The sequence below is a fragment of the Pelodiscus sinensis genome, chromosome 28, assembly GCF_049634645.1.
Source record: "Pelodiscus sinensis isolate JC-2024 chromosome 28, ASM4963464v1, whole genome shotgun sequence".
Classification (NCBI taxonomy): domain Eukaryota; kingdom Metazoa; phylum Chordata; order Testudines; family Trionychidae; genus Pelodiscus; species Pelodiscus sinensis.
Genome location: NC_134738.1, coordinates 3652369 through 3670277, shown reverse-complemented (window position 1 = coordinate 3670277; position 17909 = coordinate 3652369). Strand labels below are relative to the sequence as shown.

General features: G+C 44.5%; 1 protein-coding gene across 9 annotated transcripts in view; it reads left to right on the top strand.

The window, feature by feature from the left end:
* Nucleotides 1–17909, top strand: part of DGUOK (deoxyguanosine kinase) — a 37682-nt gene that overhangs the window by 13365 nt on the left and 6408 nt on the right. For 4 of the 9 annotated variants that reach the window (XR_012897967.1, XR_012897970.1, XR_012897973.1 and 1 more), the window contains 2 exons: nucleotides 209–658; nucleotides 1182–2672. The exons of 1 other annotated variant lie outside the window; for it this stretch is intronic. Coding sequence is in view for 2 of the 8 variants with exons in the window: in XM_075910913.1 (XP_075767028.1) it covers nucleotides 9048–9083 (36 nt within the window). In the remaining 6 variants the exon portion in view is untranslated. Of the gene's footprint in view, nucleotides 1–208; nucleotides 659–1181; nucleotides 2673–9047; nucleotides 11905–17909 lie in introns of those variants that run through there. 4 more of the 9 variants (XR_012897971.1, XM_075910914.1, XR_012897968.1 and 1 more) reach the window with 3 other exon arrangements.

Here is a 17909-nt window from a genome sequence, read left to right as displayed (position 1 = left end):
ATACTGTATAAAAATTATCCCTCTGAATAGATTTTAAAACTTCAGACTCCTCAAGAATGAGAAGTGCTATATAAATAGAAGATGACTATTACGCCTCTGATCAGTGAAAATACAGCATGAATTCTACCATAGTGAAGTCGATAGTGGAGGCTTATTTGTTTAAGAGTAGGATGTTTGTCCATTTTTATTACTATTTATATTGTGGCAGGTGTCTAGGAACCACAATTGTGGACCAAGAATCCATTGTGCTAGGTGCTGTACAAACACAGAAGAGAGTTTTGGTATTAATCTACAAATTTGACACTGTTTCCCTGGGCTTGAACAAAGATTTTAACTGGATGTCACATTATAAAGCCAGTCTCCCCTGCCTCTAAACTGCATTTTCACATCAAAAGCCAAGAATGGGACACTTGCAGCTCACTTAATTAGCCTCATTAGCACTGGTCCTACAGTTGACAGGTACTCCCCTCCTCTTTCCCCCCCCCCACCCCGTTCTCCATCTCATCATCTGATGAGCTTGCATGAGCAAAATCCGCTTCATGATACTCTCTCTATATTTGTTAGTCTCTAAGATGCCACAGGACTACTTATTTTTGAAAGTTACAGAAGATAGTATTATTCTATTCCCATTCCCACAAAAGGAAGCTTATATTTTCAGGTAAGTTGCATTGATGAGGTGGCTAGCTTGCTAGAGGGGAAATGCTGATATTCTCCCAGGGAACACATTGGTGGGATTGTATTCTACCACTATTTTGTGTGTTGAACAAGTTACATTTCACAGACTTATTAAATGTGAGTACAGGGCAGTGTTATTACCTGCTCTCTTAAAATATATATGAAAAAATGTTATGCTTGATTGTAATCTTCGTGTGTGTTTGTATAGTTCCTGTCACAATGGGAACCTTGACCTTGATGGTGAATTTTGAGCACTACTACAATAAAAATAATGATATCTTCTTCATTGATCCTGTCCAGGTTAAAAAATTTTAAGACCAGCTAAAGTTGATTGATCTATCAGTATTCCTAAGAAAATAATCTAACTTTGAAGTCCTTGTGATAAATCCTTAACAAATAACTTTTTTTGAATGAAATCTAGAACTGCTTAGGTTTTCGTTGCATGCGTTTTGTGCAGTGTGATTAAAAATTGCACTTTTATAAAAGGTGCTCTCTTTCTCTCACAGGTAAAGGCTTTTATAAAGACTCTGTGACCCGAAGCTTTGCCATCTCTCTCCACTACTAGTTCAGGATTTCTTATTTATTTGTGACCAGCTTTCACTTGGTTATGCTCCTGGCCATTAAAAGATAAAACAATCTGTGTCAAATTTGGAAGGCCAAAAGTATAATGGAGGTATTTTAGTGAATTACACTTGAATCCTGTGTTTCTCTTCCAAAACAAATGTTATTCTTCCAGGGAGGGAGAAGTCTTGTATAATCACCCATGAGCAACCTGACAATAGCCACCCATGTACATGGGTCTAATGGAAAGAAGATTAACTGTCTCAGAAAATTAATTTTCTGATCTTCCAAAGATCAATAGGGAGAAATGATTTTAGATGTTATGAAGAATCCCTTCCATTCATGCAACAGCTTAAGTATTTCAAATGTGCTTTCCTTTCATTGCTGAAGGAGATGTGCAGAAACTCTTCTATTCCATTACATGCTAAATGCAGCCATTGGTGAAAATGAGGGTGTTATAAAGAATTACAGGAAACAATGGTCCTGGTTCACCACTGCACCTGTACAAAGTGAATGTAATATGCTACCAAATCTGTGTCAGCATTTCACACCCATTTTGCGCAAGTGGCATTTTTGTGTCAATAGAGAACAAAGACCCAACATATCCGTTTTTGGCTCTTCTAATCCATTCTTCGTAGTAGAAGGCAAAGTCTTATTTAATGTTAAGCCAGCTTCTCTTATTAAGTTTGCAATTTACTTGGCGTATTTTTCTACATCTTGGGCCTAATAATGATTTACACTAGTATCTTCTCATAAGCTAGACAGCTGCTGGATCATTGAGCCTGTCCTGGATCATTGACCCTGTCCTGGTAGAAAGAATATGGTATGCCATTTTGATATATTGTCTGAAAAGTTTTTAATAGTTTACATTTTAAAGTGAGTCTAATAATTTAGAATAGGGGACTGGAAATCAGGACCAGTTGGGTTCTATTATCACTCTCATCACTGTATTGGTCTCTTACTTCATGCAAGTTGTTATTTAGCTTCTTCAGCATTTATAAAATCCTCAAATGCCTTTCATCTGTACATATAATATGCAGAATGGATCCTGGTTTAATACTTTGCAAAAAGATAGTTGTTTGGCAAACTGTTCCTCCCTTACCTTTCAACCTGGCACCTTGGATGGGCTAACATTAGTGCAGTTTACCTGGAATATTAACTGGACATTGTGGAAGCTAAGAAGAGAAGAGAGAAAATAAGACGTGAATTTTAGTGGGAAGTTGGCTGCCTTGTAAGTCCCTTTTGAAAATCTCATCTGAAATGCTGCTAGTTCAGCAGGGCACAAATTTGGCTTTGTCCGTCTAGCTCCCGCTTTCCTCTGAGTAAAACCTTTCCTTGCTGAAACATAGCTGAATGTACAGGCAGTCCCCGGGTTACGTACAAGATAGGGACTGTAGGTTTGTTCTTAAGTTGAATCTGTATGTAAGTCGGAACTGGCGTCCAGATTCAGCCGCTGCTGAAACTGATCAGTTTCAACAGCGGCTGAATCTGGACGCCAGTTCTGACTTACATACAGATTCAACTTAAGAACCCCAGGCATCCCCAAGTCAGCTGCTGCTGAAACTGATCAGCGGCTGATTCCAGGAAGCCCGGGGCAGAGCAACTCTGCCTCGGGCTTCCTGTAGTCAGCGCTGGTCAGTTTCAGCAGTGGCTGACTTGGGGATGCCTGGGGCAGAGCAGCTGGGGTGCTGCTGGGTTGGTCCAGTAGCGCGGCCGCTCCTCGGCGCTACTGGACCAACCCAGCAGCACCCCAGCTGCTCTGCCCCAGGCGTCCTGATTCAGCCGCTGCTGAAACTGACCAGCAGCGGCTGAATCAGGATGCCTGGGGCAGAGCAGCTGGGGTGCTGCCGGGTTGGTCCAGTAGTGCCCAGAGCGGCGCTGCGGGACCAACCGGCAGCACCCCAGCTGCTCTGCCCCAGGGTCCACAACAAAAGCCTGGTCTGCTGGGGGGGGCACACTAGCTGCGCCCCCCCTTCCCCCCCAGCAGACCAGGGACACGGGGAGCAAAGCCGCAGCGGCGTGCCGCGCCTCTGAGGCTTTGCTCTGGCAAAGCCTCAGAGGCGCGGGACCCCGCCACCGCTGCAGCTTTGCTCCTGGTGTCCCTGGTCTGCTGGAGACGGTCCCCAGCAGACCAGGGGCACCAGGAGCAGCTTTTCTCGCCCCGGAGGTCGAGGTGGCGGGACCGCTGCCTGCAAGCTCCGGGGCGAGAGAGCTCCGTTCGTAAGTGCGGATCCGACATAAGTAAGTCGGGGACTGCCTGTATTTGTTAGAAGGTGCAGCATGTCCCTCTAAAACCGTAAACCCTCATAAGTCTTCAATAAACATGACGAGACAAAGGTGAAGCAGGAATGATCTGAAGACAGGCAGTTTAGAAATACCAGAGAGAGATATGGCCCTGTTAACACACTAGTAAAGATCTTTCCAACTGTGTGTGTATTGAGGTGCACTTCATAATCCATCTATTGTGGATCCATTTTGTATTGCATGAAATCTTGGCCCCACTGAAGTCAATGGCACTCCTGCTGACTTCAACAGGGCCAGGAGTTTAGCCATTGGTAAATCAGATGGAATTTTGTGACCTGAGTATCTGGTCACTTTTAAGTTCTAGACATACATATTACTGTTATTAGGTTACACTGCAACAGTTAATGGCTCTTATGACAAAGAAGGACTAAAATCAAGCAAATTTGTATGCATAGTTAGTTTTGGACTGTTTAGTCTAAAGTGAACTGTACGGACTTATCCAACTATCACTTTGTGCTCCAAGGGAAACATAAATGCATGTCTAGGGATGTGTGCAAAGTGAATATTTGAGGAACAGCTACTCCATAATATAAATTTGATGGAAAGGTTAAATTCTGAAGGACAATTCTGTGTGTGTATTTAGCTTGTGTTTAAATTAAAATGTATGTCACTTTTCAACTGTCTTGTTCATGTTTTGACTGTCCTCCAGTGAAAGGAGCTAGGTGGTGGTGAATTACATCAGTCATGCAAATCAGTGTTGGGGATGATTAGTGACTGTTGGCAGGATCATCTTGTGGCTAAAGAAGTGCAGTGGGAGACCTTGGTCAGTTCCTGGCTATGCCACAGACTCCCTGTGGTTGGGGAAAGAGCAGTCACTTGGAATTAGATATTCAGAATGGCCCAGCACACTGGGTGCTGAGCTCATTAAATAAGCCATCCACCTTCTTTCCCTTTGCTTCTGTAGTGGGCCTTCTGCAGTTGGCTTTCCATCAGGCCATGAGTTCTGTTGTGCCCATTACAGTCTCAGATGGGACACTAGGTGGCGCATGACCTCTAAGCGCCTGTTCCCGGATTTATTTATTTTAAAATGCTTTAAATGGGTTATTTGCCTGAAATAATAATAAAGTGTGGATGCTCTGAGGTAGTCACAAAAGCTGTAAAATAAATGAGCTTTTTTTTATGCATGGTGAGTTCACGGTAAATGGGGAAACAAAGAATCCAATGTTGCAAGGGTGGGCAATCAATTTTTAGACTTGCTTTTAAATAACGGTAGCTGAGTATTACCCTAACACGTATTCTTAATCAGTTACTTAGTAGTAAAGATCTTTCCAACAGGAATTCTGGATACAAAAATCACCTGCCAAGAAAGCTGTTTTTGTCTCCCGTGTGGTTTTAGATCTCAGCTGTGCAGCTTCTGTTATCAGGAAGCAGAACATAAGTTTGCATTTTGTAATTTCAACACAAAATAGTTCTTTTGTTCTCACAATTTGCTTCTCTTCCCTAGTTATACAGTCCCCTTCTTTCTGTAGAATATGATTAAGTGCTCTTTCCTACAGATAGATGGGCACACATTTTGCTATATTTCTTAATTCCTGAAAATAATTTTTTTACCATACTTTGCATTTTCACTCTTCAGCCCTGGATCTCAAAGTGGTCTACAGTTGTGAGTTAGTATCCTCATCCCCATTGTACAGATGAGGAAACTGAGGTATGGGAAGACATATTGACTAGCTGAAGGTATGCCAGTGAGTCAGTGGCAGAGCAGAGTATAGGAAACCAGGTAATCCTGGCTCTGTCTTCTAACCATTTTGTGAGCAGACTGCTTAGATATAAATACTAACTTACTGCACTCTCTGTGATACTTATACTCCCTGGAACTGCAGATTGGAATCTAAATAAAATCAACTCAACTTTCCAAGGAAGATGAACTTAGATCTGTGTAACTTGTGTTCAAAGGTTTCCTTTGAACCTGGGTTCTGCTCTGACAGAACCTGTTACACTTTTTATAGGAGTTGGGTATTTCCCTATCGCTAACATGTCCTACCTCCAACATTTGTAGTGCATGCTGTGTGCACACCACCTCCTCTTCACTGTCTGCAACCACCTCCTCTTCACCATTCACTTCATTTCAGTGGTTGTGTAGATATAGATCTAAACCACTTGAGGTTCCTTCAGAATAAAAGGTGCTACAGAAATATAAAGGGTATTGTCAGGTTTTTATTGATGTAAACAAGTGCATCTCCACTGACTTCAGTAGAATTGTGCCAATTTATACTAGCAGAGAATTTTGGCCTGTTATCTGCATATGATTTAAGGTGTATGGATTGCCAGATAGGAATCCTGTCTCTGCTAGTGGCTGATAGCAGGTGCTTCAGAGGAAAATGTAAGAATCCCCATTGTCCTGATCTGCACTGAAGTTTGCTGCTTCTACAACAAATGGATGACACACATCCTGCAAGGAATAGGAAATGAAATTCTCTTCTGAGGGTGTGCCTACACTGCACCATTATTTTGAGATAACTAGCGTTATTTCGAAATAACAATGCAAGAGTCTAAACAGCCACTCTGTTATTTCGAAATAATTTTGAAATAACAGAGAGCTTATTCTGAAATCTGTTAACCTCATTCTATGAGGAATAACACCTGTTCTGAAATAGCTATTTTGAAATAAGGCATGTGTAGACCACTCCACTGCTGCTATTTCAAAATAGCCCCTCACCGGGGCCTCCTGAGGCTCTAAATCAAGATAGCACATCTATATTAGGGAAGCCTGCCTCGGACTAATTTTGAGGTTTTCCTGCAGCGTAGATGTGCTATTTTGAAATAAGCTATTTCGGAATAACTCTGGAATAGCTTATTTTGAAATAATCGTGCAGTGTAGAGATACCCTAAGTAGGAGGAGAGGGTTTTTTTTTTCTAGTGACGTCTCTGTAAAGCCTCCAAGTTGAGTAAGATACAGGCAGTCCCTGAGTTACGCAGATCCGACTTATGTCGGATCCGCAGTTAAGAACGGAGATTTTCTCGCCCCGGAGGACTGGAGCGGCGGGACGCCTGGTCCCGCCGCCCGCCTCCTCTGGGGCGAGAAAAGCTGCTCCCCATCTCCCTGGTCTGCTGGGGGAGACAGCAGACCAGGGAGACGCGGAGCAAAGCGGCGGAGGACCCGGGACCGGACCCGCGGCCGCTTCCAGATCAGCTGGAAGTGCCGCGGGTCCGGCCGGTTCCTCCGCGGCTTTGCTCCGCGTCTCCCTGGTCTGCTGGGGGGGGACGCAGCTAGTGCCCCCCTCCCCCCTAGCAGACCAGGGAGACGTGGAGCAAAGCCCGGGGCCTGTGGTAGAGCAGGTGGGGCGCTGCCGGTTGGTCCCGCAGCACTGCTCCTTAGCGCTACTGGACCAACCTGGCAGCACCCCAGCTGCTCTGCCCCAGGAGTCCTGATTCAGCCGCTGCTGATCAGTTTCAGCAGTGGCTGAATCAGGACACCTGGGGCAGAGCAGCTGGGGTGCTGCTGGGTTGGTCCAGTAGTGCCAAGGAGCGGCCGCGCTACTGGACCAACCCAGCAGCACCCGAGCTGCTCTGCCCCAGGCATCCCCAAGTTAGCCGCTGCTGAAACTGACCAGCGCTGACTACAGGAAGCCCGAGGCAGAGTTGCTCTGCTCCGGGCTTCCTGGAATCAGCCGCTGATCAGTTTCAGCAGCAGCTGACTTGGGGACGCCTGGGGTTCTTAAGTTGAATCTGTATGTAAGTCAGAACTGGTGTCCAGATTCAGCCGCTGTTGAAACTGTTCAGTTTCAGCAGCGGCTGAATCTGGACGCCAGTTCCGACTTACATACAGATTCAACTTAAGAACAGACCTACAGTCCCTATCTTGTACGTAACCCGGGGACTGCCTGTACACACTTGTTCTGCTATAGTGGGACAAGCTGCCTTTACACCATTCCCCACCAGAGTGCCTCTTTAGCATTGCCTAGTGGTGGGGGTCATTGGCCTTTAGGAGTCATTTCATTCCTTGTTTGTGGCCACTTGAAATGGCGCTGTAGATTGACTGACTGAAAAACTGATCTATCTTTGCTGACTTGTGATTGCCACAGAACAATCCTTCTGCAGTTGTGTTTGCATTGGGATGATCTCAAGTGATAGAGATGATGTAGAAAGACCTTAGACCTGGTCTACACTAGACCAGGAAGGTCAGCTTAAAGTATGCAACTCCAGCTACATAATTAGATTTACGGGCCTATAAATCAAACACCAAAAGATCGACCTCTGGAACGTCGATCTTCCGATAAATATAGACATGCTCTTAGTCTCATCACATTCAGAAGCCGTAATTGTTGTGGTGTTTGAGCATCACTGTTGACTTCGCTTTCCGGCAACAAACTCGGAAAGTTGCATTGTAAATATGCAATCGGTGATTGTCGAACCACTTTAATCCTGTTTTCACAAAGCCTGACATGTTTTTGTTTGACCCCAAACTGCTTTTAGGAAGCTGGAAAGACGAGGCTTCAAATTAGGCCAAACACTTATTGGCTTTAGTTTGTGCATTAACAATAAAGGACAGATGATTTCCTAAGGTCTGTCGTGTGGAGCTAAAGTAGTGAGGCCTGTAAACAGAACTTGTACAGGAGCCCAGTCACAGCCAGCATCTGGTTAAACAGTGCTCAGAACCTGGTATGCTGACTGTGTGAAGCGAGGCTCTCCAATTCCAATGGAGTCATACCACCATAACTTGAGTCATGGAGGAGCTAGTCATCTGATTCTTGCTAGCTACTCTGGGAGCCTGATTGTCCACTCCGTTACATTGGATTAACTGGGTTGAGGTGGAAGCCAAACTCTTGTCAGTCGTCTTTAGAAAATCCATGGCCACATAAATTGCCCCAGTGCATACAGTGTGTCTTTCTTGCCATGTTATGTTTGCACTGGGTTGTTTATTTCAAGTCACTCAAAGTAATGGGATAAAGAGCTCTTTGCTGATGTGCTACAGGTGTGAATTCAGCCCTGGTCAGTACCATGAGCACTGTTTGGTGCCTGATGTGAGGTAACTTTCTCTTTAATGATCAGTTGTCAGACGTTATTTACACTCTGATGGGAAAAAGCTGGCAAGTGCAAAGACACAGGACTCAAGGTAATTTGATTTTCTGCATCATAAATCTCTGCAAACTGTATAAAATTCTCATGGTCAGGCACTTTTATCAAACAAAAGAACTGATTCTCCTCTCTCTTACCCCAGTGTAAATCTATTTGAATCAAGTACACCAGTGCAAGAGGAGAAGCAGACCCAATGATTTTTTACAGTGCTGGTACTCCTGAGTTTTTCACTAAGGGCTCCCTCTATTCTTACTCTGGTGAGTGGTAACTACTGTCATCAGTGTAACTAAATCCATGGTCAGGAACACAATCCCTGATGACACCACTTCACACCTCATGACTGAGCTCTGTGACTTTATCCTCACCCACAACTATTTCCAACTTGGGGACAATTTATATCTTCAAGGCAGTGGCACAGCTATGGGCACCTGCACGGCCCCATAATATGCCAACATCTTTATGACTGATCTCTAACAATGTTTCCTCAGGTCTCGCCCCATAGTATCCTTACGCAACATTGGTAACATCATCATATGGACCCATGGGAAGGAGACCCTTGAAGAATTCCATAGGGATTTCAACAACTTCATCCCACCATCAAACTTAGCCTGGACCAGTCCACACAAAGAGATCCACTTCCTTGACACTCTAGTAGAATTAAATGTCGGCTGCATTGTCACCACATGATACTGGAAACCTACCACCTGTTATACTTACCTACATGCCTCTAGCTTCCATCCAAGACACCATCTTCCAATCGTTTACAGCCAGGCCCTAAGATACAACCGGATTTGCTCCAGTCCTACAGACAGAGACAAACACCTACAGGATCTCTATTAGGCGTTCTTAAAACTTAAATACCCACCTGGGAAGATGAAAAAACAGATCAACAGAGCCAGACGAATACTCAGGCATCAGCTTCTTCGAGAGCCGCCAAACAAAGTAACAGAACACTCTAGTCATCACCTACAGGCCCCAACTTAAACCCCTCCAGCGCATCATTAACAAACTACAACCTCTCCTGGAAAATGGCCCCTCACTCTCTCAGGCCTTGCGGGACAGGCCAGTCCTCGCCTACAGACAACCCCCTAACTTGAAACAAATAATTTCCAGCAACCACACAGCACACCTCAATCATACTATCCCAGTAAACTCCAGTGCCAACTCTGTCCACACATCTATACAAGTGATATCATCACAGGACCTAAGCACATAAGCCATCACATCAGACGCTCATACTACTGCACATCCTCTAATGTGATCTATGCCATCAAGTGCCAGCAATGCCCCTCTGCCATGGATATTGGCCAGACTGGACCGTCCCTATGACAAAGGACGAATGGACACAAATCAGATATTCAAAATCGTAACACGTAGACACGATTTTGACCTGCCCAGGCATTCATTAATGGCTCTCAAAGTGAATTGACTCTTACGGAGCAATTTCAAAAACCAGTTGGAAAGAGAAGCTGTGGAACTTAGCCTTCATCTGCAAATTTGACACCTTTAATCAAGCTTTGAACCAAGACCTGAACTGGATGGGCTGCTACATTCAACATGCTAATGACCTCAAACTTTAAGTATCAGACACAGCCCACTTTATTAGCTTCATTTAGCACAGACACTCTAATTGACAAGATTTTTTTCCCCCTCTTCTCCCCCATCCCTTCTTTTTCTGCTAATTGACAAGATTCCCCCCCCCCCTCTTCCCATCCCTTCTTTTTCTATTTATTTGTACCTCTGGACCCTTTGCTCCATTCATCTGAAGAAGTGGGTTGTGCCCACGAAAGCTCCTGATCCCATCTACATTTGTTGTTAGTCTCTAAGGTGCTGCAGGACCTTTTGTCGTTTAAGTTTTTTCAGTTACAGACTAACATGGCTTCCCCCTCTAAGACTTTTAAATCCATAGTGTCACTTTGGATTTACACTGGAAGAGCAGAATTTTCCTGCTTCAGTAACAATTCTCAAATGAGATGGCCTCATTTCGAGGCATAGTTGTTACACACATGTCCACATTCTGTCTCCATTCATACCAGGAGAGGTCCAGTGACTTCCCTTGGGCAAAGGAAGACCGAATTTGGCCCACAGCAAGAAGGTGTTGTTTCCCCCCCCACCTTCCTTTTTTCCCTCCTATTTGTTCCATTGTCGGATCTGGGTATATCTGTTTTTATAGTGAGTTATCATGTAATTAGTTTTACATTTGTTCAAACAACACTGACAGATGCACAAACATATTTATGCTGTTCTGCAAAGTGGAAGGGTAGGGTTCGCGATACCACTGGCCTAGCAATTATTTGGAACTTCGTACCTTCCCCACTCCCTTGCAGAAATATATCTGACCCCAATTATCCAGTGCTGTGGTTAGGTGAAGGACAGAATCTCTAAATGACCCTGCCTTGATCAGCTTATGTGTAATAGTAAGAGACAGTCTATCCTTTCTAAAAATTGTCTCTACAGCAGATGCATTTTCCAAGGGCCCGGTACTTTACATAGTGACTAAAGTTATAGGGCTATATTTTCCTTTCATGCTGATTTTACATGTCTCTAACTTGATTGATTTCAACAGAGTTACTGCTAATTAATGCTGGTGCCAGCAAGATCAGAATCAAGACCATAGGCCCTGTGCCCAAAAGGTTTGCAATCTAAATTGATTGTGACAAGCTGCTGGAGAGCAGGGCTATTCCATTTGACCAGAGGGGTGGGAGGGACAGAAGATGCAGAATAGCGTTATGAGACTGTTAATTCTCTGCCTGCTGAGTACTCAGGAATCTCTTCATCACCCCAGTTTTGCAAACCTATCTCCAAATACATTCAGGGGTGAATACCTCTCTCTCTTCCTCTGCTGTGTGAATTTACACAAACACATCAGCTTGAAAAGTATGTGGAATATCCAGATTATGAACACATGAAAATACCAGACTGGACAGAGAGAGCTGAGTTTGAGCCCTTATCAGTGCTGGGGTGGACTCTTGCTAGACATAGCAGAGATAAAGGACAAGTTATCTGGGGTTTGGCTTATTAAAGGAGTCCAGATTCTTTTTTAAATGGACTCCATTCCATTTATTTAAAAATAAATAAGTGAATGAATTTGGTGTTGCTGAAAGGTGCTGTCTTAAGAGCCCGGCTGGAAAACTGAAATAATTCTCATTGACACTAAGGCCTTTTTATCCTTCTCTGGCCATATGAAATGGTCAGAGAGCTACCTTCCACTTTCAAACTTTTTATTCAGTCAGGACAGGGTTAGGATACTGTAATTGAGAATTCAGGCCTAAAATAACCTGTTGATCCAAGTGCATCATTGCAAGCCTATGTACCCCCACGGCTGTGTCTAGACTGCATCCCTTTTCCGTAAAAGGGATGCAAATTAGACATATCGCAATTGCAAATGAAGCGGGGGATTTAAATCTCCCCCGCTTCATTAGCATAAAAATGGCTGCCGCTCTTTTCCGGCTCGGAGCTTTGCCGGAAAAAAGTGCCCCTCTAGATGCGGATCTTTCGGAAAATAAAGCCTTTTCCGAAAGATCCCTTATTCCCTAAGGTGAGGGATAAGGGATCTTTTCAGAAAAGGCAAAGCTCCGAGCCGGAAAAAAGCGGCAGCCATTTTTATGCTAATGAAGCGGGGGAGATTTAAATTCCCCGCTTTCTTTGCAATTGCGATATGTCTGATTTGCATCCCTTTTATGGAAAAGGGATGCAGTCTAGACACAGCCCACATGTTTACACTGCTGTTGCTAATCACGTTTTATCCTAGTGCTAAACGTGAGGTGGGGGTGAGAACACATGGGCCCTGTGTCTACAGTAAATTTAGCAAATGAAATGAGACAATACGTGTTAAAACAGGGCTAGTAAATGTAATGCAGACTAAGTCACTGGCCAAGATTTTCAAAAAGTAACTAGTAATTTTGGGTGCCCAACTGCAATGACCATAAAGAGACCTGGATGCTTAGCATTTAATGAAAATCAGGGACCTTGCCTTCAAGCTGGGCAGCCGGAATCCTTAGTGGCTTTTGAAAATTTCAACCATTGTTTGTAATCTCTGACTTGGAAGGCCCGTAACTCAGTGGAACCTTAGTGGCCCATTTATTCATGAGTGTCAACCGAACTGCCCACTAAAGGTGCCATTTTGTGAGTGGGTTTTGTAATGCTCATTTATGGTGGCCCTTAGTTCTAACTCTTTTTGAGGTGCCTCTGGAAATTCCAGGCCTGCTGCCAAAGTGGACCTGCCACTTTGCAAAGAAATTAAGGGCCTTCCCCAAGGAATTGAGTCTTCTCTCGTGATTCTGCCAGCCGGCTGTGCTCTGCAAGTTCTTGACATTAAAGCTGCAAACAACTAGGGATCGAATGACACCATTTTTTGTCCTTGCATATCATCCCATGTGCCAGCATCCAGGTAGTCTCTAGAATGACTTGCCTGTGTAGTCTTTTAAATGACTGATCTTGGTTCCGGCACCATGTGTGCATGTCACTCAAGCAGCTGCGCACATGAATATGGAAGTGAGACATTCTTAGAAGCATAGAATGACACTGGCCTTAGATTTTTTTTTTTAAATATTTGGTCCCTGATGGATGAAGCAAGGAAAGAGAAATGTGTAGCTAGAACAGCAAATAAGGTGTTTAGTCTCTCCCTCTCCCTTGCACATCCCTCAACTGAAAACATTTCTTCACCTTACCTTATATTTCTCAGTACCTAGTATCATAGAGATGATTCTCTATGAGGTCTTCTCAGGAGGTCATCAAGTCCAGCTCCCTGCCCAAGGCAGGGCCAATCCCAACTAAATCAACCCAGCCAGGACTTTGTCAAGTTGAGACTTAAACACCTCTAGGGATGGAGATTCCACCACCACCTCCCTAGGTAACCCATTCCAGTGCTTCACCGCCCTCCTAATGAAATAGTTTTTCCTAATATCCAACCTAGACCTCTCCCACTGTAACTTGAGACCATTACTCCTTGTTCGGCCATCCGTCACTACTGTGAACAGCCTTTCTCCATCCTCTTTGGAACCTCCCTTCAGGAAGTTGAAGGCTGCCATCAAATCCCCCCTCACTCTCCTCTTCTGTAGACTAAACAAACCCAAATCCTTCAGTCTCTCCTCAGAGGTCATGTACTCCAGCTCCCTAATCATTTTGGTCACTCTCCGCTGGACCCTCTCCAGTGCATCCACATCCTTTCTGTAGTGGGGGCCCCAGAACTGGACACAATATTCTAGATGTGGCCTCACCAGAGCCGAATAAAGGGGAATAATCACTTCTCTGGATCTGCTGACAATGCGTCTCCTAATGCACTCCAATATGCTATTAGCCTTCTTGGCTACAAGGACACACTGTTGACTCACATCCAGCTTCTCATCCACTGTAACCCCCAGGGCCTTTTCTGCAGAACTGCTACTTAGCCATTTAGTCCCCAGCCTGTAACAATGCTTGGGATTTTTCCATCCCAGGGGCAGGACTCTACACTTCTCCTTGTTGAACCTCATCAGATTTCTTTTGGCCCAATCCTCTAATCTGTCCAGGTCACTCTGGACCCGATCCCTTCCCTCCAGCGTGTCTACCTCTCCCCCTAGCTTAGTGTCATCTGCAAACTTGCCGAGGGTGCAATCCATCCCCCTCATCCAGGTCATTAATAAACATGTTGAACAAAACCGGTTCAAGAACAGATCCTTGGGGCACTCCGCTAGAAACTGACGGCCAACCTGACTTCGAGCCATTGATCACTACCCGTTGGGCCTGACGGTCTAGCCACCTTTCTATCCATTTTACAGTCCATTTATTCAATCCATTCTCCCTTAACTTGCTGGCGAGAATATTGTGGGAGACCATATCAAAAGCTTTGTTAAAGTCCAGGTATATCACATCCACTGACTTTCCCATATCTAGAGCCAGTTACCTCATCATAGAAGCTAATCATATTGCTCAGGGACGACTTTCCCTTTGTGAATCCATGCTGACCATTCCTGATCACTTTCCCCTCTTCCAAGTGCTTCAAAATGGATTCCTTGAGGATCCCCTCCATGATTTTTCCAAGGACTGAGGTGAGGCTGACTGGTCTGTATTTCCCTGGATTGTCCTTCCCTTTTTTGAAGATGGGCACTACATTTGCCTTTTTCCAATCATCCAGGATCTCTCCCGATCACTGCGAGTTTTCAAAGATAATGGTCAAAGGCTCCGCAACGATATTTGCCAACTCCCTCGGTACCCTCGGATGCATTAAGTCTGGACCCATAGATTTGTGTATGTTTAGCTTTTCTAAACAGTTCCTAACTTGTTCTTTCCCCACCAAGGGCTGTCCACCTCCTTCCCATACTGTGTTGTCTAGCGCGTTTGTCTGGAAGCTGACCTTGTCCGTGAATACAGTGGCAAAGAAAGCATTGAGTACTTCAGCGTTTCCCACGTCATCTGTCACTAGGTTACATCCCTCATCCAGTAAGGGCCCCACACCTCTCTGATCACCGTCTTATTGCTAACATGCCGGTAGAAACCTTTCTTGTTATCCTTCACATCCCTTGCTAGCTGCAATTCCAATTGCACTTTTGCCTTCCTGATAAAACTCCCCTGCATTCTCAAGCAGTATATTTATACTCCTCCCTAGTCATCTGTCCAAGTTTCCACTTCTTGTAAGATTCCTTTTTGTGTTTAAGCTCACCAAGGATGTCTCCGGTAAGCCAATCTGGTTGCCTACCATATTTGCTTTTCTTGCTGCGCATTGGGATGTTTTCTTCCTGTGCCTTTAATAAGGATTCTTTAAAGTAGTGCCAGCTCTCCTGGACTCCTTCGCCCTTCATGTTAGCATCCTAGGGAATCCTGCTCATCAGATCTCTGAGGGAGTCAGTCTGCTCTTCCAGGGTATGTATTTTGCTACTCTCCTTTCTTCCTTTGGTCAGGATCCTGAAATCTACCATCTCATGATCACTGTTTCCCAGGTTGTCACCCACCTCTACTTCCCTTATTAGTTCCTCCCTGTTTGTGAGCAGCAGGTCAAGCTGCGCATGGCCCCTGGTCGGTTCTGTCAGCACTTGTACCAAGAAGTTACCCCCAACATTCTCCAAAAACTTCTTGGGTTGACTGTGTGCTGCTGTATTGGTCTCCCAACAGATGTCAGGGGGATTGAAGTCCCCCACGAGAACCAGGGCTTGTGATCTGGAAGCTTCTCTCAGTTGTCCAAAGAAAGCCTCATCCACCTGATCTGATTGTCTATAGCAGACCCCAACCACATCATCATCCCTGTTGTTTCCACCTCTAAACTTAACCTATAGACTCTCAATAGGTTTTTCTCCCTCTAAATACTGGAGCTGTGAGCAATCATACCGCTCTCTTACATACAATGCAACTCCTCCTCCTTTTCTCTCCCACCTGTTCTTCCTGAACAGCTTATACCCTTCCATGAAAGTGCTCTAATCATGTGAGTCATCCCACCGAGTCTCCGTTATTCCAATCAAATCATAGTTCTTCGACTGGGCCAGGGCTTCTAATTCTTCCTGTTTGTTTCCCAGGCTTCTCATCTTCCCCTCTGCTGTTGTTTCACATTGTGACATTGTTTTAACTACAGTGTTTGGGGATAGTTTGCATGGAAGAAGCTAAGAGCTATTAGATCTTCTTAGGCAAGAGTGAGAACTTTATTGCTTGAATCATTATAAACAACTCTAGACAAAACTTTGTCCAATGAAGGAACTAATCCTTTATTTGATCAGACATGGGATGGACTACATCGCACATCAATTGTCTCCCATCACTTAGTTATAATTCTAGGGTAAACCTTTTCCTGCTGAAGTCAATAGAGACTCTGACCTTGATTGAGTGTAGGGTCTGCTGTTCTTTGTCTCAGGGAAATAAGAAGACCCATGTCTGTGGAGAGTTAAGCTATGATCCATTAATTTTGGTGGAACTCTGCAGGCTCAGGTGTCAGAATAATTTGAAGAATCATGATTTTATGTGGAAAGCATGCTTGTCGGTGAACTAATTTGTGGTCATGGAACATGGCTACCAAGTTGCAGCATAAAGGTCTGGAAACTTTGACCAAGTGGTGACAGATTAAGAGAAATGGAATTAGGCTCTCAGTGGGAACATATTCAAATGCAGTTTGATTAGTGAGCAGAACGTTAAAAACCTGATGATGTGGAAATGAAAGAGGCTGCTTATTCTTCCTAGAGCACATGAAACAAACATATGTTGATGTAAAAAACCAGAGGGTTTGCCAGCAGAGAACCTTTGAAAGACACATTTATAGTCACTGGAGCAACTTGCTTTTAAGAGGCCCTGCTGAACGCTGCTGTAAAAATCAACTATATGTAATTCATGGCAAACAAGCGGTGAGCCTCATTTGAGCCCAGAAATGAGACCAGTCAACTGATAGATTTCACAATCATTGGTGCTGACTTGACACCCCTTATTGTGAAGAGCTGGAGCCTCGCCCCCTAGTTTACTAATGGCCTGGGCCCTGACTCAGCAAAGTTTTGGAACATGGATTGAACTTGTGCTTACCTTATACTAAAGACAATGGGACGTAAGCCATGCCAGAGGCCTGGATCAATTGAAATCAGAGGACAGTAGGAGCCTGAATATCTTCACGGACCTGGGCCTAAATCCGCAATGGGCAATCTAGGCTACTGAGTGGGCCGCAGGAGTGGTCTTCCATCTCAGTGGGTTGCAAGACTGTCAGAACCAAGATGGTCTCCTGGGATAGGGTAGTTTTGCTAACTATGCTTGCATCCTAGAATTTGTGGGGTGTGCTGATTGAACTGCAGCAGCACTTTGCGGGGATGCAGAGGGAGCGCACGGCTCTCACAGTCAATATGTGCAATCAACACGCACCTCGCTTCATGTACCCTTGCGTTATGTGTGTGTCACTTTAATAATACTGTCAGGAAAAAACTGCAGATGGAAACCAGTGGAATCTGGCAATCCTGTGCATGGGCAATGGTGAACAAAACGTCTTGTGGGTCACACCAAGAAACCTGCTGGGCTGCATGTGGCCTGCAAGCCACAGATTGCCCACCAGTGGCCTAAATGCTTTGCTGAATGGGGAAGGAAATACTCATGCACTTAAAGTTAGGCATGTGCGTAAGGACTTTGCTTAATCAGGACTCTAACCCTTGTAACAATCTTGCAGTGGGATGGATTCACGAGTCAATAGAAATTGTAACGATATTTATATAGTGACTTACAAACATTAACTAATTAATCTTTATGATCTCTTATTAGATAAGTATTAGCACCTGGCTAGACAGAGGTACAGAGAGATTTAAGGTAAAGAGGGTAAGAAAACAAGGAGTTGAGTTTGTGCCTGGTGTTAATCAGCCTGTATTGGCTAAATCAAGCCTGGATGGCTGAGTGTATTGAATTGTAGACATATCTGG